Below are 27,315 nucleotides of genomic sequence, written 5' to 3' on the forward strand. Positions count from 1 at the left end.
CCTGGTTTGGGAATGGGAATTATAATTGATAGCCTCCAAGAGTCAGGGAAAGTATGTTCTGTCCATATTCTGTTAAACAGATTCAAAAGATTTCCAAGGGAATTGTCTGAATGATTTTTAATCATACTGTAGTGGATTTTATCCGGGCCTACAGCAGTACTCCCCGAGCCAGAAATCGCTGTATGTAATTCAACTCTGGTGAATGGCACATTATGTTCTTCGTTAGATGTGAAAAGGAAATTTTAACTTTGTTTTTCTCTTTGAGCTTTATAAGCTTGAAAATTCCTTGTGTACATTGTATTGATAAATGACAAAGAAAACGTTTCACCCAACAAATCAGCAATACCTTTTATGTCGCTGATTATTGTGCCATTATTTTCCAGCATGGACAGAGATTGACAAGCATATTTCCTGTTAATTTTGTGAATTTTATCCCAGACTGCTTTTGAGCTAGTGGAAGATGTTATGCTAGAAACATACTTTCTCCAAGAATCCCTTTGGCTTTGCCTCCTTATTTTCCTGGCATTGGGCTTTGCTTTTTTAAAAGCAAATCAAATTGCTAGCAGTGGGGAATCTTCTGAAAATCCCCCATGCTTTCTTTTGCTTTTTAAATGCTGCCTCGCAATTCTGATCCCACCATGTTTTCGGATGCTTTGGATATCTGGTTGATGTTTCTCCCATTGTTTTTTCAGCTGCCTGAATAATACTGAAAGTGACAACTTCTACTGCATCATTGATATCAGCAGTATTGACCATTTCCTCAGTGATGTTAGCCAAAGAGGAAAATGCAGGCCAATCTGCCGTTTCAAATTTCCAGCGTGTTGGACAAGCTGTTTCACAGCTTTCTCTGCCTCAATATTTTACAAATATTGAAAAGTGGTCGCTGGAAAGTGGATTAGATCCAACCTCCCATGTAAACGCTGAAAACAGATTCGGGGTTGCTAATGATAGATCAATGGCAGTGAATGTTCTTGTTGGAGCGTGGAAGTATGTCACTTCTCCAGTATTAAATAAGTGTAGTTGGTGATTACCTACAAATCTCTCAATGGCTCTGCCTTGACGATTGATATCGTGACTGCTCCACATTGGATTGTGGCCATTGAAATCACCCAGTATAAGAAATGGAGATGGCAGCTGTTCAACCAAGGAATCCAGTTCATCCTCATTGATTCTGACATCTGGTGGCAAGTATATGGAACAAACTGTGACAGTGACGCCCATAGAAATTCTGACTGCCACAGCTTGCAGCTCTGTTGTTATTTGCACCGGTAAGGACAAGATGCGGTTTGAAACCAGTACAGCCACACCTCCACTGGCGCGGGTGTGGCTGTCGTTATCTTTACGGTAAAGATCAAATCCTTTTAAAGAAATTCTTTCCCCAGGTTTTAGATGTGTTTCCTGGAGTGCCACGCAGAGAGATGAGGTAGGTGTTTAACGTCAGAGAAGTTGTTACGGAAACCACGACAGTTCCATTGGATTATTTCATAATCCATTATGTGTTTGATACAGCATTCTTTGCGAGGGTATCCCTCTTTAATTTAACAGGGGGTCTCTCTTTTGGAAGTGACTTTGGTTTTGTAACCTTCGTATTAGTCCCTTCACTGCAACCTTCCGATCTACGTTCAAGTGTTACCCCACCTACAAGACCTGGAATTATTACCGTGGAAATATTACTGTGTGGATTGTTTTATACTGTAAACTGTTTTATTCTGTGGATTGTGAACCTCTGTGGAATATACTGTCTAGAATCGTTGATACCCAACGGCTCAAGGAACTCTACAAATATCTTGGTTAAGGAGAGGTTAAACTCTCTTTCTCAGTGTATCTAGGAATACGTCATTGTTAGCTATGCGTCGTGCTGTAATTTTTTTTAAATTTTTTCTTGTTACTTAGCCAGTGTTCCAAGTGACTCACTTTTTCGATTCTCCTTCCTCCACCTGCACAACGAATGTATCCGCTCGCGTGACGTAAGAACCTCCATCGCGATTTCCGAGTCCTGACAGACTCAGTGGTGTCACATCCTGACGAGGGGTCAAAGAACCTCCGACCCTCCGTTCACAGTGGTGTCAGAGCAAAATCACTTTTTTGTCAGAAATTTGAAATAAAATGGAGACAAGAGGTGAAGGCCAAGTGTGAGGAGAAACAGCAGCAGGCAAATTAGGAGGCACGATTCCATTAAAACCTTCCTTTGCAGGAGAAATAAAGAGGATTAAGGTTGCTGATTTCTTTGAGTCCTTAGATGAGATCGCAAAACTAACGGGTTGGACTAAAGCTCAGTGTCTGGGAATCGCAAAACTTAAGATAACGGGGATAGCTCAAGATTTTGCATGAAGGATGCAAAGATGAAGGAGGTGAAAACCTATGACGAATTTAAAAAACTAACAATTAAGAGATTTGAGAGGGTGCCAATCTTAATTATTAGTCTTTACATTTGCAAAAATTTCATGCCTGCGTCCAAGTGCGAAATGAGGATGTGCAAACCTATGCGGTTTGATTACAAACCTTAGCAATGGACACAATAGTAGATCAAACTAAAAGTGACGCTCAAGAAAGGAAATTTATTAAAAGATGTCAACAAAAGGAAAGAGATGAGAGATTATTAGTACAATTTCTTCACAGATTAAATGACTGCATAAAGAGACCCGTGATGCCACGTGACCCTGATACGTTCGATAAGGCAGTACAGGCTGCAATAAGCGAAGAAACTATAGAACAATTAACAACGAAATCACGAGCAATAGTCAGAAGTATAAATAATCCTACTAATTCGAAGCACGACCATAATATTATAACTCCTAAGCCATTAGAAGAAACTTCACTGAAGATACAGAAGCAATTACAACAATTAGGAACTCAAGAAAGGAGTCAGGGAGACCCGCAATGCACAAACCCCAGATTCTGGCGTCCTAGAGCATATGGCGTGTCCCGATCCCAATACTTATTTCGAGGACGACTAGACGACGACTCCCAAAGGCCCCGATATCCTCCTTTAGATCGAAGTAGAACCGAGATGCTACATATGCTCCCCGATATGGGACTAGAAATGTACAAAGGGGGTCGAGGACCGAAAGAAGGCAAACCAATTCTCAACCACCCAAAAAGCCGACATATGAGCGAATTAGTAAGGTGAATTGGTGGAAATGTAAAAGGGATACTTACCGAAAATTACCTAAAGGGTAAGGATACCGAAACGTGCAAGGGCCGACCGCAGGAGACCCATACCATTCCCAAAAGGAAATGCCTTCACGGTTCAGAAGTAGGGGAGGAATCCGGACATTCAATCGAAATTCAGAGCCAAATCTCTCGTGCAACAAACAGATATACGACTCATCTAGCCATAGATACCGGGTCCAAGGTCACCCTCTTATCCCAATCGTTAGCGCACAGAGTGACCCCAGTAGAACAATACTGAAGTAGGGGAGAGATTCTGTTCCAAAGTGTTACAGGCCATGAAATAGTCACCTATGGAACTATAAAGGTTCCATTCGACATAGGCCCTTTGCAATTTTCTCACTTGTGTTATGTTGTGGATGATCAGATTACACACCTGTGCGATGGACTTTTAGGAAGAGATATTATTACAACCAAACGGTTGACGATTTGTCTGGCAAGAGAAACATTAATCCTCCCAGGAGGGGAGGAAGTCCCATTTCGAATAGCCTCCAATTCAAACAACTCGAATATCGTAGCGCCAGGAGAGAAAAGACGACCTCGTAGAGTCGCACAGGTCTCATCCAAAGGTTACTCGATTCGTAATCGACCAATACCCCAAGTTATCAATGATAAAAAAAACCCTTTACTTCCGAACAACCTCAGGAGGTATGTCTAGTGGCAGATTGTAACCTTCCCGAGATCCGAAATAATTACGATGGCAAACATATCAGGAATAAGCAAAAAAAGCCTAATTGGGGTTATAGAGTCCTCCCCTGGTAGTCAAGAGGGAATTATAGGGACCGATATCCTGGCAAAAATTATGAAAGGCAAACAAGTGCCGGTCCGCGTAACTAACTTCTCCACTCAACCGAGAAAACTAGCGAAAGGCGATGAGGTAGGAATCTTTTTGAGTGACTCACTTCCTCAGTTCTCCTACCTCCACCTCTACAACGAACATATCCGCTAACCCACAACGCTCGCGTGACGTCAGAACCTCTGTCGCAATTTCCGAGTCCTGACAGACTTGGTGGTGTCACATCGTGACGAGGGGTCAAAGAAACTGGAACCTCCAGTCAATTGTGACCCTCCGGTCACAATTGGCTAGTTTGCCCGCAGTACAAGGGGACCCGCCAGAAATTGGATCGTTCCTTGACCTTGGACCTGTCCATCGTTTGCAACTTAACTCCCATATACTCGCCACAAGCTGACCTTACTTCCCGTCAACACATGGAAGGTTGGTTGGTTGGTAATAGTTTTTTGGCACAAAGGCAACACAGGCCAAGCTGCGCCACAACACATGATATAAATAAATAAATAAATAAATAATAATAATAAATAGAATAAAATAGAACAAAATAAAACAACAGAAAAAAACCAAAAAAAAAACATAGAACCGATAACAAAAATAAATAACAATTAAAGTGTATATAGTAACAAGGTATAAATATAAAATAAACAAACAACTAAATCTGTTTATAAATATTTGTAACTTTTAGAAAGTTTAGTAATTTATCAACATTTGGCCTCTGGCCCAAAATCTCGTTAAAACTTGCATTTCCAAAATGCTGCCTACGAATCCTTTCAGAGGCAGTGCAATTGCTCAGTATCTGCTTAACGCTTACAGTACAATTGCAATACTGACACACAGGCTGGTCATCACCCGTCAGAAGGTATTCATGAGTCAGTCGAGTGTGTCCAATTCTCAAACGAGTAAGAATGACCTCTGATCTCCTGTCATAAGGTTTCTTCTGTGTCCAATTTTCAATCACAGGTTTGATCTCGTGTAGTTTATTGTGGAATTGTGCGTTCCACACATTTTGCCATCTCTCCTCTAGTCGTTTTTTAACAACTAGCTTCAAGTCACCTCCTTCAACAAACATTGCATGCTGAGAAGGACCCGCTGACTTTGCAGCTGCATCAGCTGCTTCATTCCCTTTTATACCTACATGGCCTGGGACCCAACAAAATTTTACAAAAATATTACTCGCAATAAGATGGCAAAACAGTTTGCGAATTTTAATCACTATAGAGTGAGAACTAGGTTCATGTGAGATCAAAGCCTGAAGTGCACTAACTGAGTCGGTGTAAATAACACAGCGACGATGACCTTTACTAATTATATATTTTAAGGCTAGGTAAATAGCCTGCAACTCTGCAGTAAAGATGGAAGAATTCGATGCAATTTGTTCTGCCACGATCTCATCCTGGCAGACAAAGGCTGAGCCAACATAATCAACCGATTTCGATCCATCAGTATAAATAGGAATTAAATTCCTGTCACAATGTTGAATTTCTGCAAAGTGCTGCCTATAGATGTAGTCCGGGGTAGATTCCTTAGGAAACTGCTTTAAGCTAAAGTCAACATTAATCACAGGAGTTGACCAAGGTGATATATTATCAACCTCGACCTGTGAAATGTTGCTTGTGTCCAGGTCAATCGTGCTGCTTACATTCTCCATTCTAATGTCAAATGTAGGGACACAACTTGGGCGAGCTGTAAATAATCTTTTCAGCTGAGTATCTGATACTCTACAATAAACTGAAGGTTTAGCCAGAAATTTCTGTTTAATGTAATAGAACAAAGACAACTGCTCTCTCCTGAGAGATAGTGGAGGCTCATAAGCATCCACGTACAAACTTTGAATAGGAGAAGTTCGAAATGCACCAGTGCACAAACGCAATGCTTGATGGTGGATTGGATCCAGCATCCGAAGAGTAGATTCTCGCGCAGAGCCATAAACAACACACCCATAATCCAGCTTAGAGCGAACGAGGGTTCTATATATCCTGAGCATAGAACATTTGTCTGCTCCCCAGGATGAGCAGCATAATACCTTTAAAAGGTTCAGAGATTTTAAACATCTACTCTTCAAATTGCGCAAGTGTGACAAGAACGTCAATTTTTGGTCAAACACGACACCCAAGAATTTTGCTTCATTGACCATTGGGATTTTAACCCCATTTAGGTGAATTTCAGGGTCCAGGTGCAAACCACGCCTTCGGCAAAAGTGAATGCACGAGGTCTTCTCTACGTTAAAACTGAAACCATTGGTCTTGGACCAATTGTCAATGCGATTCAGAGAGGTTTGCAGTTGTCTTTCAATAAAACTCATGTTAGTAGACTGACAGGAGATCTGAAAGTCATCCACATACAAGGAGTGTTTCACACTGGGAGGAAGACACTTAGCTATGCTATTAATTTTGATTAGGAACAGAGTCACACTCAGAATAGAACCTTGAGGAACACCCTCTTCTTGTGTGAAAGGCCTAGACAAAGTGTTGCCCATCCTGACTTGGAATCTTCGATTCTGCAAGAAGTTTTTTATAAAAATTGGCAGATTACCCCGCAGTCCAAATTCATGAAGATCACGGAGTATTCCATATCGCCAGCAGCGATCATAAGCCTTCTCTATATCAAAAAACACAGACACTAAGTGCTGTCGTCTTACAAACGCTTCGCGTATAGATGTTTCAAGGTTTACTAGATTGTCTGTGGTACTTCTGTTCCTACGAAATCCACTCTGATGTGGTGAAAAGTAGTTCTTTTCCTCTAGGAGGAACATCAGGCGTCTGTTTACCATTCTCTCGAAAAGTTTGCAGAGACAACTAGTCAGAGAAATTGGTCTATAATTAGAGGGATTCTTGCAGTCTTTACCTGGCTTGGGAATGGGAATTATGATAGATAGCCTCCAAGAGTCAGGGAAAGTATGTTCTGTCCATATTCTGTTGAACAGATTTAGAAGGTTACTAAGGGAATTGTCTGACAGATTTTTAATCATGCTGTAATGGATTTTATCCGGACCTACAGCAGTATTCCCCGAGCGTGAAATTGCTGTACATAGTTCTATTCTGCTGAATGGCACATTATATTCCTCATTAGATGGGGAGTGGAAGTTTAGATATTGTTTTTCACTTTGGACTTTATAAGCCTGGAAATTTGTTGTGTACATAATATTGCTGGATGAAGACGAAAATGTTTCACCCAACAAATCAGCAATACCTTTTATGTCACTGATTATTGTGCCATTATTTTCCAGCATGGACAGAGAGTGAGAAGCATATTTCCCATTAATTTTATGGATTTTATCCCAGACTGCTTTTGAGCTGGTGGAAGATGTTATGCTAGAAACATACTTCCTCCAGGAATCCCTTTGGCTTTGCCTCCTTATTTTTCTGGCATTTGCCTTTGCTTTTTTAAAAGCTATCAAATTCTCAGCAGTGGGGTATCTTCTGAAAATCCCCCATGCTTTCTTTTGTTTTTTAAATGCTGCCTCACAATTCTGATCCCACCATGGTTTCGGATGTTTTGGATATCTGGTTGATGTTATCCCCATTGTTTTTTCGGCTGCCTCAATAATACTAGAAGTGACAAATTCAACTGCATCATTGATACCAGCAGCATTGACCATTTCCTCAGTGATGTTAGCCAGAGAGGAAAATGCAGGCCAATCTGCCGTTTCAAATTTCCAGCGTGGTGGACGGGCTGTTTCACAGCTTTCTCTGCCTCGATATTTTAAAAATATTGGGAAGTGGTCACTAGAGAGTGGATTAGATCCAACCTCCCATGTAAACGCTGAAAACAGATTCGGGGTTGCTAATGATAGGTCAATGGCAGTGAATGTTCTTGTTGGGGCATGGAAGTATGTCACTTCTCCAGTATTAAATAAATACAGTTGGTGATTGCCTATAAACCTCTCAATGGCCCTGCCTCGACGGTTTATGTCAAGACTGCCCCACATTGGATTGTGGCCATTGAAATCACCGAGTAAAAGGAATGGAGTCGGCAGTTGTTCAACCAAGGCATCCAATTCATCTTCATCGACTCTGACATCTGGTGGCAAGTATATGGAACAAACTGTGACAGTTACTCCAATAGATATTCTGACTGCCACAGCTTGCAGCTCTGTTGTTATTTGTACCGGTAAGGACGGTATGCAGTTTGAAACCAGTATAGCCACACCTCCACTGGCGCGGTTGTGGCTATCATCATCCTTGCGGTAGAGTCCAAACCCTTTTAAAGATATTTTTTCTCCAGGTTTTAAATGTGTTTCCTGGAGTGCCACGCAGAGAGATGTGGTAGGTGATGTCAAGTGTTTAACGTCAGAGAAGTTGTTGCGGAAACCACGACAGTTCCACTGAATTATTTTATAATCCATTATGTGTTTGATACAGCATTCTTTGCAAAGGTGTCCCTCTTCAATTTAACTGATGATTTTCCTTTTAAAGGCGATGTTGTTTGGGTCACCTCCAGTTTATTCTCTTCGTCAGAGATATCAGAGAACTCACTCATCGACTGAGCCTCCGATTTTTTGGATTTGGAGAGTGCTGCTTTCACTCTCTGTTTGTTTAGTGGGTTCTTACTCGCTTTTTTGGAACCCACATTCCTAGTTGTTATCCCAGTTTTTGGTAGAGGTGTTTTTGCTTTTGTACTTTCCTGTTCTGGTGTTTTCATAGATGAGAGTATTAAACATTTCGCATGGCGTGTAAAAGATTCACTTGGGGATACAGAAATCTCTGTTTGAACCCCACATGTGTTAGTAGATTTCACCACGGCAGCAAATGTCTTTTGTTGCATAGGTGCACTTGGAGTGACCATACGACGAGCCTCTGGATATGAGATGTTTTTCATAGTTTTTACCCGTTGGATCTCTTTTTCTCTTTGCCATGCAGTACACTTTCGTGAGTAGGAAGGATGGGCATCTTTGCAGTTCACACAGTGTGGCGTACTTTTACATTCAGTACTGTTGTGACCTTCAGTTCCACACTGTGCGCACAAGTTTTTGCCTCGACAAGAGGTCTGGGAATGTCCAAATCGCTGGCATTTAAAGCAACGCAGCGGATTTGGAATATACGGACGAACTGCGCAGCGCAGATATCCTGCTGTAACGAAAGATGGCAGTGTCGGGTTGTTGAATGTTATAATTAAATGTTTAGTGGGTATCAACTTGCCGTCTCGACGGATCGAAATGCGTCGGACAGAAGTGACACCTTGGTCCGAGAGGCCGATCTGAATGTCTGATTCGTCTTCAGACATCAAGTCAAACTCAGATATCACACCACGTGATGAGTTCAAACTTCCGTGTGGTGTGACCGATATTCCCATGTCTCCAAGAGTTGTAATTGACAAAAGCTTTGTTGTTTGTTGAGGAGAGGCTGTTTCTACAAGTAAGTCCCCTGACCTCAATTTTTGAATTTTTTTCAAATGCCCAATGGTTGATTCAAACAGCTTTTGAATCAAAAAGGGGAACACTTAGCAAGGGGTTTTTCTCCAGTTGCATGCACTATTAAGTAAGCAGGTTGGCTGGAGGTCTTTTCTTTTGTCTGTGCTTGTTTTTGGTTTTTGGTATCCATATTTAAGAATTTATATTCAGCTCCTAGTGACCCCACCCACCATGGGGCCCAACAGGGGGATGCCGTCACATGGGAGACTCCCATAGACCGTCGCACCAGGGTTTCCCAGGAGCTATACCCTCACAATGCAGTCGAGAAGAGCACACCTTGTCTGACGTGTCTGCCCGGTCTGCATCGATCGGTTGACTCCAAGCCGAGGTCAACAATGACTCAACGACCAGCCGATTGACTCAAACGGAGCCTGATTTGAGCCTCCCGTTTATCCGAAGCAGGGGCCAAAGCAGTGTGTTGGGGACGGTATGTTGCCCCTCAACTACCAGGATCCCCCTTTCCGGCGTACGGGTCACCACGCACGGCAAACACGTGGGTGGGCGTTCAGATCCCAGGGATGGTAAAGAAGAGTTACTAAACCATCTCTGGGAGGTCCCCTCACCACGGACAGGAACCCACATCGAGGGGCAACACATGGAAGCCTTAGAACATTTTGTGTACCAATCTAACCGCTTTGCCTAATAACTAAGCAGTGCACCTTGGAGAACACAGCCAACAGGCTAGAGTCTCCATATTAACATAAAAAAAAAACAAAGAAAAAAACAGACCTTTAATGTATTGCCTCTTAAAAATTTCATTACGTTTTTAACTTTGCAATATATTATAAAATTTACATAGTAACATGTTATCATGTTACTAATGTGTTATTTCTGCTGGAAGAAATTGAATAATATCAACTACCTGAAGTTGGCCTTTCCTGCTCCCAGACAGAAATATATATTGTAATATTAGAATTCACTTAGTCAAACTTTCTTCAATAGAATCTATTTCAGATTTGATAATAAAATAATAATTCTTTACAAAGACAATAATTTCATTCAAAACAGTTTTGAAATCACGCATTTTTCAACAGCATGATGAGATCATAAGTGAGTTGGATTTTAAATGTCAAAGAAACACTACAAGTAAAATCTTCAGTTTTCACTTGTAAGAACTGAAGATGAAACTAAAAGTATTGAAAATTTCTGATTTAAAAATTAAATTTGGTTTCTAAACAGAAAAATGCTTTGAAATCATATGTGAGAGTGAGCAAACTAGACAAGCCTGCATGAAACTGACCACTTAAAACAAAAATAAACCACCTACCTGTTGGTCTTAAAATCATCTACTTCAAACGTTTTTAACTAGAAGAACTTTTAACATTCCAAAATGTCATCTTCGAAATCTGCAGACAGATCAGAAAATATTTGAATTACAATTTTTTAACAAGTACATTAAAAGATTCTAAATGCATGGTTTAAATTTAAGCACAGTTTTTATGAAAATTTGAACACACCTAACAAATTTTTTAAAATTAATTTAAGAATAATAAGAAACATATCATCAATAAATACAAAATAAAATGAAAAGTAAAACAATTTTACCTATCCTAAAATATGAATGTGTTATAATTTTAACATGTTAATGTACAGTGGGTAATCAGATAACAAACACTTTTGCGAAATGTTTTTGTGTTCAGACAACAAACACATGTTTACATAATGAATACCTCACTGAATAAGCATAAGAAGAAGCAACATAAAATACTAAATACCAATTGGTCTTCCCTTGTCTTCAGGCAACAATTCGAAACTCTTTGGAGTGCAAGAGATGTCGACATCGACACTCAACCCGGGATATACTGATTGCATAGTATTCCTCTGAACTGTGAAACTTTATCTTGTAATTCCAGCCTTTTATTTTTCTGACAAAAATAATATTTTTTTATAGTATTCATGAGACTGTCAGGCAGGCACTCATTAAGTTTTGCGGCAGTTTTTATTTTGGAATGGTGAGAGTGGGCAGAAGATGTCTGATGTTGCTGAGCAGTATGACTTGAACAGGTCACCAGTAGGTTACAGTTCAATCTTATCTAAAAAAGATACTGTACAATCAAGAAAGCTAAAGCAGCTTAAGGAGTAACAAAAATCACATCTGGGAAGTAAACAACATTCAAGAACTCATAATGAAACCTGAAACTGATCTGACAACAGAAGAATGCCAACAACTCTTGAATGAAAAACACCAAGTAACTCGGAGAGATTTGTTTTCTTCTGAAAAAAAAAAAAACGATTAATGCCAATATCTGCTATTAATAATTTAAAGTGGGGAGTTGTCAGAACAACGGTTTTAGAATGGAATCCAAACCAGGTTGAAGTTAATAGGCTTGGGCTTCCCTACAATTACAATGCTATTAATTACATCTGAAAAATCCTGAAAAGAGAAAAGTAATCGACATTAGACAGATTCTTTAACCCCCACAAATGGAAAAAACATGATTAATAAAAATGCAAGACTATGTATATATGTATTTTTATTATTACATATAAATAAACATAGTAAGAAAGTATAGTTGATTCCGCATAAGTCGTCACCCAGATAACTTGACACCATTTAACTCGTCACTACCGAATAAGTCAACATACTTTTGCTGTCCCATACTCTGATAAGTCCTCACCCCCTCGTGAAAAAATGAATTCACTCTGCATGTGTGGTGCAAACTCATTATTTTTTTCAGGAGGGGGAGTAGACTTATTTCTTAATATATAACTAATATATTATTATTATTAATATATATATACATAAGGCATCTTTATTAATATGTATAACATATTATGTATAAACTAATAACAGATAAACAAAAGAAAAATATACAATCTACATATATGTCACACCAGAATCCAATTTTACATTTTCTCATGCTAGAGGTGTTAAGAATCCTTAGACGTTAGTTGCCAACAACTAACGTCAGTTGCCAAAATTTGAAGACATTAATTAATTCAAAAATTCAGACTTCTTTTCCTAACGTTGCCACAGCAATGCACATTTATTTTAAGTATTGCCACTACAAATTTCAGCAAACGAAAGATTTTTTTGGCACTTAAATAAAAACTTATTTCATTTATTTACGCTCTTACACAAAAATTATTTACCCTCCTCTTTGGGACAGGGCAAACTAAATGATTTAAGTATTTTCTCCATAGAGAGTAATTTACTTAATTATTTAAATACATGTGATATTATTAACCAGTCTGCCAAAGAAAGAGCTAAGAAAATAAATACTTAATAGACCTATAATAAGTTACTTTTGTCTTTTTGTTTATATAGTTTGTTTTTGTTCATACAAGTTATTTGAATTTTATATAAATTTTATTTGTTTATTAGTAATATATTGACTTCCTTTAGTTCTGAAACTTCTGTAAAACTTCACCAGTCACCCTATACTCGCACTCCCATGTATTTTCTTATGAAGAGGGGTGTATTATTGTTACTGGACCACAAACACCAAATATCATACGACAGCCTTACACATAAATAGTAACAAGTTAATCATCCACACTATTCGATATTGAACAAACATTTGATCAGCATTTGGCAAGTATCAAATGTGTGGAGCCAGCTTTGAAAGTAGACAATATTGACCCAATGATTAACTTTATTTTTAGAACAAAATATTTTTCGTGATTTTATAACACCAAAAATCTATGTAAAAATTAAACATAAAACCTAAATTAACCTTTAAAATTTCAAACCACAAGTAAAAAAATATATATTTAAAAAATATTTTTACATATTTAAATAATTCTACATTCAACATCTATGTTTAGGTTAATGAAATATGTAATAGTGAAAATAAAATGTAATTTTTGTAAAAAAGTAAAATTTGTAACCCGGAGTTCTTTCTTTAAAACGACTGTGGAAAAAAAAGTTGTAAAACATTGAATTAAATAAATATAAAACTAAAACTTATGGCTTTTTTGAGCCAAAAATTCTAGTTTTATATTTATGTGAAAATATAAAAAAAATACCTATTTAAAAAAATATAATAAAAATCTTAAGTTAGGAAGAAAATAAAATATTTAAAAAATAAACATTTAAATATAATTAGAAAAATAAATTAAAACTGCAATTACTTGTGTTAAAAATTTTTATAATTAAAAGTTAACAATTATTTAGCTAAATCTTCATTTTTATAACAACAAAATGATAAGAATACATTAAAAATAAATGACTTTCTATACTTGTGACAAATAAAAGACTGATATTAAGCAAAAGTGTTATGTGCAGGGTTTCCCCTTTTATATTTTAATAGATTCTAAATTTCAGTCAAAATGTATTGCCAAAACTTACTTAAAACACATAAAATCGGTATAAATGGTTAATTTTTTGGAAGCTCTAATTTTTAAAAGTTATTCGTAAAATTTTCTTATTTACAACTTCCAGCACAATTTGAACACTGTTTAATAAGATTTGGCAACCTATACTGACAATAGACAGAAACACCTAAACTATTCTTATATTTCATAGCACAGACACACAATTTAATTTTTAACTGTCTTCCCGTTTCACTAACAACTGAATGAAAAATTACATATAGTAAAACCTGTCCGAAGCAAAACCCTAGATAAAACAAACCTGCCTAATCAAGAAAAACTCTTAGGATAGCATCCATTACAAAACTCGCTCAAAATGGTGACTTGCCAAACCAGGAAAATATTCGGTAACATGCGCAAGTGTTGATTTACAAAGATTTTACTGTAATAAATCTTTTTTTTTTTGCTCAAAAAATCTGTTAAGAAAAAGAAACAAATGTGAGATGTAAAAGTATGAATATCTAGATAAATTTTTAATAAATAAAAATTTATCAATATTTTAAGTAATTTAAGCAGATAAAACAACTATTATTGATATCTAATCAGTGGTTAAAACACAAGTAAGGAGTTATAGAAACTGAAAACTACAAAACATTAGAAAAGGATCCAACAGATATTATTTAAAAAATACTGAAAAAGAATATCATAATCTCTTATTTATAAAGTTCTGTAACAGAATGAGAAACGTAAGATCTTAGACATTAATATTAGAATTCCAATTTTAGAAATTAAGAAGTAAAACAAACAAAATAGGAAATAAAGTGAGACCTTTAATATGTAGCAAATTACGTTTTTTTTATATAATTTAGAAAAATACTTAAAAATTAATATGTTATGCAACTTGAACACTAACTATACAGTGTATTTACTCGGACACACAGCAAATTTCATCACAAATTTTTATTCAGTTGACAATGATGAAATTTGCCATGTGTCCGAGTAAATACACTATATAGTTAGTGTTCAAGTTGCAGAATAAGTACTGGCACGGTTTCATAAATACTACAATAAAAATTAATGTGTTAAATAAACTAGAATACTCAAAATATAGCATACAAAATACAAACACCTTATAAACAAAGTAAGTAACAAAAAACAAATTTACAGGGCTCGATATAATAGTTCAACCTATCCGTCAATAACAAGAGAAATGATTTATGGAGCATTGAAAAAAATAAATAATAAATGAATGATAAACAGAATTAGTGAAATTTGTATTTGATGATGATTACTTTCCAGAATGCAAGGAGAAATTTTATACGCAGACAGACGGAATGAATATGAGCACTGTAATTGGCCCAAAACTAGCTGAAATAGTTATGAAACCAACTGACAAAAAAAATAAATAAAATTAAAGGTATTATTCACTATTCCCATTATGTAATAATATATATTATACAATAATAAAATAATTGTTTATTTGTTTTGTTTGTTCTAATATTTCTTTATGTTCAGTCATAACTTGAGCTGAAAAAAAATTAATAAACAAATAATTATTTGGATACTTGAATTTGAGGGTTGGATGTCATGACAATCTTTTGTTTAAGCAAGAAAAAAGGAATTATCACAAAGGCATTAATTACGTATAAATATCACTATATTTATAAAGACTAATACTGTTAGAAAAAAATAAAAATTGCCAGGACAAATTATATCATTCACAGAAAAATATATTTCTTTTTGACCATACATACATAGATAAGTCTTAATCTACTTTCTGTCCCTTCACACGCTGTACGAGGCAATAACAATTCCACACGGCGAAGTCAACCTTTCTATGGAGGCTACCATTCGCTGCCAAAATGTAAAACATTGCCTCGTACAGCGTGTGAAGGGACAGAAAGTAGATTAAGACCCATCTATGTATGTATGGTCAAAAAAAAATATATTTTTCTGTGAATGACTAATACTGTTAGTTTTAATTTGAAATGTTTGTTCGAAAGATTTATTTGAGTTTGTGTTCTGCCTGGAATCAACGCCTTATAAAACATCGAAAATGCTTGTAAATATAGCGATATTTATTTGGATGTTACCATAACTAAAAAGATGATACATTGCACGTTTTAAATACAGTAGAACATCGATCATCCGAACCCCGATTAACCGACCGCGTTCTAGTCGGCAAATTCAAATGTCCGCTACTGATGTGACACTACAATATTTGGTTATGTCTTGGCTACTTTAATATTATTTTTGTTAAATTTTTGCATGTTTTAGCTGGCAGCACTGGCTCGACGATGAAAAGAAGGCTAGTATTTAAACCAGACCTAATACACTATACTAACAATGTATTTTTTCATACTTTTCAGTTATCCGACCAACCCCAGTCCCCAATTAAGTCGGATAATCGATGCTCTACTGTACTAACATAAAACAGAAAAAGTTATAAATTATTATATTGATATTGTCTCAATTATATTGAAATAAAAATAATTCTATAATACAACTTAAGAAAATTTATTGCCGTTCAACTTTGAACCAAGACAGAACAATGTTAAAAATACTTATTGGAAATATTTATTTGATGATTCCTCCTGCCATGTTTTAAGAATAATGTGAAAAAAACAGATATTATGTAAAACATTGGGTAAAGATATGTTTTAACAAGTAGACATCAATCAGTAACTATATTAACCAACAAACTAAAATTTACAGGTAGAGAACTAAATAAATAAAAGAATAAATAAAGAAGAAAAACTAAATTCAGCTGGTATAGTGTATGTATTGAAGTGTAATTGTAATAATAACAAAGAAATTTATTTAAGAGAAACAGGTAGACAACTTAAGAATAGAGTGAAAGGACATTTAACAGTGTTAAGACTACAACACCACTGATTGCCTTGAATAAATCAACAAAAATATAAATGTATAATAGATCAAGACAATATTAAAATATCGTTTGAGAAAAATAAGAGAACATTTCTCTATTGTGAAAAAATTTAAAAAATGAAAATGTAAATTTATTAAATTTAAATGCATGCATAAATGAGTAACCAGAATTGTGTATGATTGTATATGGCAGAGGTGGCCAACTTTTGTGCACATAAGATCTACTTTTTATCGTAAAAATGTGTTGCGATCGACTTGTTGTCATAGGCATAGTCTAAGTGGGGAGGGAAGAGTGTGAAATACATACTATGTTTATACACTGTTTCAGTACAAAGTGCACTCACTGCTTATGAGTCGAGTCATAACTGCATGCATACAGTTGCGTTCGGTTACAAATATAATACATTAAGTCAAGACATCGCTAGCGATCGACCAAAATTGGCTTTGCGATCGACCGGTTGATCATGATCGACTTGTTGGCCACCCCTGGTAAATGGCATATAAACAAAAAAATAATTCTCATGGAAGTATGTTCTAGAAAAGCAGTTGTAAGTTTAAAAAAAATAGTTTGTGGCCTTTTGTAATTTTTGCTTTTTTAACATGTTTGTTTGTTTGTAGACTAAATTCTATGCTATAAATGTACCGACAAGGATCGCAAGATCAAAATGCATATACGACGAAAACAAACAAAATAAATAGTAACAGTTTTAAAGTCTTTTTAATACCGGTTTATTCTTTTTAACATTTTACCTCAGATGAAGAATCAGGAAAGTACAATAAATTATAAAATTTGATGAAATTCTTAGTTTTTTTCTCTTATAATTTTAGTATGAAAAAGATTTGAATATTTAGAATATATGAAGCCAATGCTTGTATCAAAACAGTTGTTCATCACAAACTTTTTTCAAGTATAAAAATTGCAAATAATAAGTCTAATACATCCATAAGCACTTTTAAAAAATATATTCAAAATGTACATAAATAAAATTTAAAAAGAACTACGAAAATAGGAAAACAACAAAGGAAATATAGTAAAAATTTTTTTACTATGACTCTACCGCCTAGCATCTTACCCCCTTTTATTTAATAAATTTTACAGTAATTAAAAATTAGTTATTTTAGAGGTTACCGTACTAAGATATTTAAGACCATTAATTTATAATAACGCTATCCATTACAGTGTACGGGACATCATTTAAGTCAGATATCTAAAATGCATTTTGGCACTTTTTACTGCCCTCTTCAGTTAGATTTCTTATCGGAGTTTTTACACAATACATCCAGATTTAATACAATATCATTGTGACAACATATCTAACACCACTCATTCATTAACACTTATAGACTATGTTTCACTGTCTACAGTTATATACTGTTTTTCTAATACTGTGTATCTATTTTTAAAATATAATGTACAATATGACAGATATAAATTCTAAAATTTTAAAAATTAATTTAAGCAAAATAATTTTAAAATATACTATAAAAGAAAATGAGAAAACAAAGATAAAATATAGAAATTACTATATGGAAGGATATAACGATTTGAAATCTAGCACCGTTATGTAAGCTGGGGATGTGATCTGTTAACTGATTGATTAATTCTATCAATCAGTTAAAACAGATCACCTCCCCAGCTTACATAACGGTGCTAGATTTCAAATCGTTATATCCTTCCATTAAGATACCACCGTGCTTTTGCGCACTTAAAAATTACTATAAATATAAAAATGAGATAAAAAAAACTATACACATTTTTAAATGATAATCAACTTGATATTATAAAAGCAGACGAATCTAAACAAGTTATCATAGTGACTCAACATTGGGTTAAGTTAAATAAACTAGAAATCGTAACAGATGAAAAATTTAGAGAACTACCGATCCATCCAAAAGAAATTATATATGAAGAACTAAAAAATAGAATTACAAAATTACAAAAAATGAAAAAGATTTTATTCTATATGAAGATAATGACAGAACACCAAGACTAAATGTGCAACTCAGGACCCATAAGAAAGGTGAGAAAGTAAGACCAATAGTTGACTTTAAATTTGCCGTATTATACAATACAAAAAAATTTCTCAAACAAAAACTTAAAAATTACCAAAATTCGATTTACTCCATTAAAAATACAGATGAACTTTTGGGCGATCTTAAACACGTAGAAATAGAAAACACGTCAGAAATGGCTAGTCTAGACGTGACCGATATGTACCCGTCGATAAAATGGAAACTTATTGAGAACCAACTCAAGAAAATAGTAGTGGAACCCAATATCATAGAATTACTAGAATTTACCTATAGGACCAATTGTTTCGAGATAGACGAGAAATATTACACACGGGATGATGGAATCGGTATGGGCTCAGTTATTGGACCAAAACTTGCCGAAATAATAATGATCGATATAGATAAAAATATTAAAGACATACTAGGTATAAAATATTACAAAAGATATGTTGACTATATTTTAATTATATACAATGAAGCAGAAATTAAAATTAAAGAAATAGAAAGAACCAAAAAAAATAAATAATATAAATAAAGAAATCCAATTTAAAATTGAAGAAGAAAACACGGCTAATAACAGTATACAATATCTAGATGTTATAATAACAAGAAAAGAAAACGAATTAGAATTTGAACCCTTCAGAAAACCATGTTCGATTAACACCACAATAAAGTATAACTCTAACATATCTCTATATATAAAAAAAAATGTGTTTTATATGGACTATAAGAAGATAAAGAACAGAACCAATAAAGACATTAATAGTTGATAGTTGTGAAAGAGATGGCCTTGCCAAAATGCATAGCCCGGGAGAAAGGGGGAGAGAGAAGAAAGGGGAAGAGGAGAGGAATGGGGGAGAGAAGGAAAAGGAATCACAAGAGGTCTGGCTGGAAACCGAAAATTATAGATAACGCTCACAATTACAAGACTGATGCAGCAGTCCAAATAATATGTAGGAGATACATAATCAAAAGTACACAGCGCAGTTACAACAAAATACACTTTAGGACGGGTTGAACATATATACACCCTTTACAATTAGCCAAAATAAAATAGCAAATATGTACAGAATAAAAAGTAGATCCCGACGTGAGCTTGCAGATGACAGCAAACAGAAACTAAGGCCACTTGAGTACCAGTGAAGAACAGTGGCGTTAAGAAAGAAACCATGGGATAGGGAGGTTTTCCTCCACCCATCCCCAATTAGCTGAGCACCTTAATATGGTGAATGAAGTCTTTAAATTTTTTCAAAATATCTTTATTGCTGAGTAGAAGACTTGCCGGACACGGCCACACTTCGTTCTCCTGCATCACTGCTTGTATCAGTTGTCTCTGTTTGTCCTCATACAGAGGGCAGCGAGACAGCATATGATCGCTGTCGTTCCATTCCCCAATCAAACAATGAAAATGCCCATTCCCTTTGCTAAGGAAACGGCCAGATAACCTTTAAAGTTTCCGTGGCCCGTCATAATTTGCGTGTGTTCATAGGAAGGGGTAAAGTAGGAAAACTTTGCCCTGTTTGCCAGCAAGGGAAGGAAGCAGTATGTTGTCCTCCCAGTGTTACTGCTGTCCCAGTTACTCTGCCACTGTTGGTGAACATAGCTGAGCAGCTGGTTCGCCATCCAACTGTAAGGCACTTTCAAATATGAACAGGTGTCTAGGTTACATGTAAACATATAAACAAATTAAAGAAAAAATTTATTTTAGACGGGTACCCAATCAGACTGATTAATAAATGGCAAAAGAAAATAGACGAAAACTAATGATGATAAAACAAAAGAAAAAATAAAATATTTCGGTTTTCCATATATAAAATTTATGTATGAACAAACTGATGCCGAGATGAGAAAAAAATAACATAAAACTTGCACCAAAGTATGAAAATTTATTTTCCAGACTAAAAGCTAAACAAAGCATAAAAAAACTAAAAACCACAAAGGATTACACGAACGATATTGTTTATAAAATACCATGCACCTGCAAAAATAGTAGTTTTTATATAGGGGAAACAAAATGCAAGCTTAAAATACGGGTCAAAGAACACACATCTGATTTAAAGTACCAGCGACTAAATTCTGTGTTCCATGATCATTGTGTACTAAATAACTGCAACATTGATAAATCTAATATAGAGATCTTACATTAAAAAAAAGGGACATACCACAGAAAATTTAAAGAGAGCGTAGAAATTATTAAGAATAAAAATAAAAATTACATAAATAAAAACTTTAAGTGTTAAACCCAGTGAAAATTGGATACGAATGTTGTAGATATGTTAGCGAATATTAAACACCATTGTAATATTAATCATCCACATTCAAAGATCATGTACATTTGCATAATGATTGTAAAAATCGAAATGTACTATTAACTAATATTAATATATTAATAAGTTTTATGTTTTGTAGTCGCAGTTTATACACAACTTTTTATAGATTATTGAAAAAATTTTTTTGAAATTGTTTATTGGTATATATGCAAATTTGTAAACCAGACTACGTGGTTGTGCTGGTAGTGTATGAGACCTATCTGTAACAGTTGTAACATCCATTGTGTAAACTTAAGTAATATGCTAAGATACAAATTACAGGTATAACATCTGTTATACCTTTCTGTAAATTTGATTTATTTAGAGAAATGTTAAAAAACAATTTGTCGGAATCTCTCTGTTCATTCTTTGCCCGACCTACAGAACGAGATAAGATCCGCTACGTATGCTGTCTGTATATATATAATTACTGCATATCAACCTTTTAAGGTATGTTTTAAATGCATTATATCTACATAGTGCATAGTTTCTTGTGCACTGTTGAATTTTAATTCGCGTGTTTGTATGTACAAATTTCTCGTGTTTGATTTTATTGCTTAGTTGGCTGAAGAGGGGCTGGAGCCCGAAACGCATCTTGTAATTAGCGTCCCAACTAAATAAAAGATAAATAATCTGCCCAGTGTTTGAAAAGTGTCACTACGTTGTGTCTGTAGAAAGCAAAGTAAAATAAACAACATGGTTTCATTGGAATAAAAAAAAAATAATGTACAATATTTAATCTAAACCTTTTCAAATCTTCGGGTTAAAATAATTGACAGAAGTAGCAAAATGAATTTTAGAGATCCGAGTCCATTACAATGTACATCATTTAATAGTGTTATAATAAAAACATCAATTGTAATGGATAGTGTTATAGACCATTATTTTACTGTAATGGTTTCAAGTCCATTAATGTGATAACCCCTAAAATACAATGATACCTCACATTTCTCAAATAATCCATCCAGAAACAATCGGCAAAATCTGAGACAATTATTTCCATATGAATCAATGCACTGTACAGTACATTACATCCAATTAATTCATTCCAGACCTTTAAAATATATACCAAAAACACATTTTACAGAAAATAAATATAGTGTTTAACAAAAAAAAAAAAAACAAAAAGAAATTAATATAAAAGACTAATGTAAAGAATAAATGAACATTTACCATGGCATTCATAGGGCTACTGGCTCTGAAAACTTTCTTTGGTCCTACAATATAGCTAACAGGAAAGAAAAAAAAAAATGGAATAGTTTGGCTACACGTGCGAGGAGATACTCACACAATGAGAAACAATGCCACACTGAGCAAGAAAACATGTGGATCGCCCTATGGTTTTGCAAAATTAGCAGGGGGTCACTTGGGCACGCCGACAAAATCCGAGACAAATTCTTCATGGGAAAAGATCGACAAAAACCGAAACCAACGATAACCAAAGTCAACAAAAACAGAGGTATTACTGTAACCAGAATTTTACGATAATTAAAAATTAAAAATTTTTTTATTAAATAAGAATTTGAGAAAATAGAAGTTGGAAAAATGATTAAACAAGAATAGAAAAGATAAAAGGATAGTAAATAGTTATTTATTTACATGTAGTTGTCTAAATTTAACATAGGTAGGGGGAAAAAAGGGTAATTAGAATTAAAGAACATACAAGTTCAGTTCAGAAAAATTATGCAAATACAGAAGCACATTATTGCAATGAGAAAGGATGTAAAACAACAAAAAAATTAGTTATATATATACACATTTAAACAACTGTTTACGAACATAAAGTAAAAGTAAAATCAATAATGATAATGGAAAATGAATACATCTGACACGGAACAATTATATTTATATAGGCAGGGTTCTCACTCAAATTTTTGTTTTGAATTCCCTGACGTTCCCTGACCCTCACATTTCTTACAGTGTAAAATATCGACATAACAAAACAGCATTTACTGTAAACATAAAATACATCTATCCCTCCTTTTGCACAGTTGATATTCTTCAAAAACTGCTACATTAAAAAAATACAGTACATACATCTTGTAGAAAAATGTTTCGATAGAATCCACAACTTCAATGTAATGAAAAAATAAGCAATTTAGAAACAAAACATCAGCTTTTTATTTTATCGTCATTTATTATTATTATTTGTATGTAAATCTAGTGAATATAAGGTAGCTTATAATCAACAAATAGTATTCTTTGATATACAAATACTATTGTACTGTGCTTAAAATGAACTTGACTTAGAAACACGTAATTTTAAACCAATCTTTCAACAAAAACAGTAACTTTTTTCTAAACAGCAAAATAATTTTAACAAAAAGTTAAATTAAAAAATGTTTAAATAAAGCATTTTTTCCTATGTAAAAAATAGATCGTGTAAAAAAAAGAACCACATTATTTCAAAATTGCATAAAAATAGATTGTATAAAAAACTTCTTACTTGAACCAAATAACCAGAGTAAATTGTTTTTTCTTAGGTGCAAACATTTTCGACGCCCCTTCTGGGTTCTTCTTCAGGCATTCCAAATCCGTTGCTAGCTGTTCTTTAAATTTTAATGCTTCTGTAGATTGTATTCTATTCTGTATCCTTAATGAGCATGCATTCCGAATTTATTCAAATATCGTCGTTCAAAATGCACACAGTTCACCTGAGAAAAAACAATTTAATCCAGTTATTTGTTTCAAGTAAGTAAGTATTTTAGGGAGTACTATAGATTACCACCTATGGAATTTCGGGACTTTGAGTATATATTTGAAACTCAGAGGACCAAGACGAGTTCAACGGTACCCTAATTTTGGGCCAAAGGCAAAAAATAAGAAAGTTATCATACTTTTTTCGGCGATCATGCGATGATCGGGAGTTGCGTCGCTCTCTACGCTAAGCCTATAGTGTGTTTAACAGGCAGTCCGGCAAGTCAACCATATATACTTTCAACAAAGGCAGATGTTGATCCACGAGCACACTGATCATCTACAGTTCGTCTACTTTTTGCACACCCTTGCACTTGTTGACCTTGGAGGCTACCGCTCTTCAGTCTCGCTATCGCTCGCAGTCGGCTAGTACTACGAGCCAACCGTGCTATTGCGATCAGGAGTTGCAACACTTGAACAAAAGGAAAAAAAGAAAACTGGCGTTCGACTGTTCATGCTCCCGACGGACTCCCCCTGGGAGGAAAGCTGTTAGCAGGCCGCCGATTGTTTAAAGTCACTAGTTATTGATTCGTGGTAGTTCTTGAACAAAAGAAAAAAAGGAAGTGGCATTCGACTGTTTGTGCAATTTCTTGCCTTTCAGAGTGCTTTTTTTTAAAATTTGTTTACAGACTTTACCGCGAGATGGCAGCACTAGCAACTATGGTGCCGTCTGCATGAAAGCATTAAAATAGTATAACAACTTAAAAACAATGATAACTTTCTTATTTTTCGTCTCCGGTCCAAAAGTAGGGTATTGTTGAACTCATGTCGATCCCCTCAGTTCAAATATATACTCAAAGTCCCGAAATTCCACAGGTAATAATCTATAGTATCTCCATTTTCTATATATACAATCTGGTGTATTCAGTAATTAAATGGATTGTATATAAAGATAGATAGGTGTAAGTTTATACTATAGCTTCTCTAACAAATGCATCTAATTTATTGTAAAGTCTTTTTATTTTTTATGAAACAGACAATCAAAATACAGAGAAACTTCTTAGTATTAACCTCTTTTTTTCAAAATACAGATAATTAGAAAATAAAAAATTAATTACAATTCACAAAACACAAGAACTATTATATTAATGTAGTTTTAGCTTTTTCTCCCCATGTGTATTTTCATTTAAACCTCTTTTTCTTCCTTTTTGTGATCTTTTCTCAACATTTTTTGATAACCTAAGCACAATACAATAGTTTAAATACTTAAATAGAAAAACGTTTTAAATTTTAAGGTTAATGATACATTAGGTTCCGAGATGTCGGCGGTGGGAATTTTTCCCTATCTTGGCGACTGCGGCGGGGGAAAATTTTTTCCCTAGAGTCGTGACGTCGACACCGTTGAGAATTTTTCCCCATTCGGTTTCAACCCTGAGATCGACGTTGCCGAGTATCCTGTAACCTCAAAACAGCGACGGTCGTGTGTAAATTTGCGACGGTAGAGGGAGCCTTTTCGTGACGTCGTGCGAGAGTAATATCGGCGGGAAATTCGTAGTTGTCTTACGAACGAATATGCAAATGCTCGATCTGTGACGTGATTTCTGTTCATTTCAATGCAATTTTATGCAAATCAACTAGTTTCCAGTTGGAATCGTTTACTGCAGTGTTGAGACGAATTGCGTATTGGAATATTTACTGTTACGATATTTCATTTTTTTTCCTCACCACCTTCCCACGTTTAGTTTATTGCCAATTATTCGATAATGAGTAGTTTTGCCGATTTGAGTTTCAACGACGAATTTCGGTCGAGTTGCATCACACGTGATTTCTACAAGTTAATGGAAGACGACTTCTTGGAGCTAGGTTTGCCTCCCCGTATCGATAACGCATTGAAATTTCCGAAATTTGCTGTAAAATTAGGCATACAGCCGACTGAGTCCGTTTGCATTCCGTGCGATTCTAAATGCAAATTATATCATCGGAGTAATAGAGAAAGCTGTTTCTTGTGAAGTAGTAAGTGCGGAACGAAGACTTCTGCCTTTGAAGGAACATTTAAGAGTAATTTTGGCCACATTTCTTGGGGTTGCATTCTGTCGTTTATATGGCCAAGTAGTAATAAATCGAACAGAGGGAAACGCCAATCGACCAATAAAAGAGCAGCCGAATCGAAAAAAACAGAAAAGAAAAGAGCCGTACCAAGAGAAAAGGAAAGTATCCAAGCTGGCAAAACCGAAGAAAGAATGGATCGGAAAGGAAAAAAAAAATAGGAAGAAGTAGGCAACCACCTTCGAAAAGTGAGTAAAAATATTCTTTTTTTTTTTTTTTTGGTTATTTCGGTTAACGTCCGCAGAGTCTGCAGAGAAATTCAAGATGGCGGCCGGAAACGCGGCCATCTTGAATCGAGGAAAAAATTTTTTCCCCGTCGCAGTCTCCAACGCAGGGAAAAATTTCCCCTGTTGCCATCTCGAAACCTAGGGTAACATTAACCAATTTTAAATTATTTTATTAATTTATAATGTTGTAATTTATGTATTATGTAAATTTTTAGATGGCAAAAAATTAATTTCTTTACATTTTAGGTAACCAGACTGTTTATAGAAAGGTGGTTGATACAAGATAATTAATTACATAAAGAAATGCTTACTGGAACTGTATAACATCAAATTAAATAAATCTACACGTTTCACGAGTCCGGCATAACGTTTAATTCTATAAAAACGTTTTTGATTCCTTTAAGAGATCTTCAGTTATTCCTTTACAAAGAAACGAATGAGAAATTCGAATTTAAAAAGAACAAATTTAAAAACACGGTTATACATCCAATGGTAAAATGTAAATCCATTCTTTATATCGTTATAACAAACGTAAAAATATAAGCAAAATACAAATAACAAACAATAATAGAATTAACAAGCGTATACAAATCACCTCAAGATAAAAATAAAATTAAGACAGAAATAAACAAAACTGGCATCTGTGGAGTCGTCAATTTTTTTCATAGAATGATTTCCAGGCCGTGGATAAACTGTCGGCATCACTATGTTTAATGCATTGTGTGGTGAGCTGCGCTTTGTGTATTTCCATTTTTTCTAGGTATCTCACCGCTTATGCTGATCTTGTAAGTTTAATAATTGCCGCCTGATGCCAATAAACTGTGACATTCCTGCTCCTTGGCAAACACAGCAAAGACCGTACCATCAATGCTTTTATTTACTGTGTATTTATGTTCTTCAATCTTTTTTTTCAAACTCCTCATGGTAGTCCCTACGTATACCAGGTTCAAGTTAAACCTATTATCTTTCAAATGGTAAAGAGAATACTCCTGTGAGGTTATTAGATTTATATCTTCCCTTATCGTTTCTCAATAGTCTGTATACTGTAGGATTACGTCTATAAATTCTCCGAAGATTCCTTTTCCTAGTTATTTGGTTTTATAAACAGTACATAATTAAGCACGATTCTTTCTTTATGTTTGGATCCTTCAACCTGTCAGCCACGTTTTTGGAAGCCTTAATAAGGGTATCTACTGCGTGCCTTCTGTATCCTTCTTGTAGCGCTATGTCCTGTATATAATCTAATTCCCTATAAGTATCATATATGCTGGTGCAGTGTGTGTAAGCCTTTTTATCCACGATCTAAAAGCTGCTATTTTTATGTGTTCTGGATCCGACGAATTTCTAAGAATGATGTCAGGTTGATAAACCGGTTGACGGTAAATACTCATTTTGATCTGACCTTCCCTACACATTATCGTTAAGTCAAGGAAATTAACATGACTCCACAATGCATCCACAGACCACAAAAGCCGGAAAACCACGCCAAGGGATGAAATGGGCAAT

At 35.0% G+C, this 27,315-nt stretch overlaps 1 protein-coding gene across 1 annotated transcript; it reads right to left on the reverse strand.

Annotated features, from left to right (window-relative positions):
• Positions 1-8,308: 8,308 nt before the first annotated feature.
• LOC136973522 (uncharacterized) lies at positions 8,309-9,256 on the reverse strand. Its single transcript, XM_067268249.1, has one exon. The coding sequence runs from the start codon at positions 9,254-9,256 to the stop codon at positions 8,309-8,311; it is 948 nt and encodes a 315-aa protein (XP_067124350.1).
• Between the last annotated feature and the right edge of the window lie 18,059 nt (positions 9,257-27,315).

This window comes from Centruroides vittatus, unplaced genomic scaffold (assembly GCF_030686945.1).
Source record: "Centruroides vittatus isolate TY-2023 unplaced genomic scaffold, ASM3068694v2 contig_319, whole genome shotgun sequence".
NCBI lineage: Eukaryota > Metazoa > Arthropoda > Arachnida > Scorpiones > Buthidae > Centruroides > Centruroides vittatus.

Excerpts from the sequence above, each read along its gene's own strand:
- LOC136973522 (XM_067268249.1), bottom strand. The coding sequence starts at position 9,256 with ATGGGAATATCGGTCACACCACACGGAAGTTTGAACTCATCACGTGGT.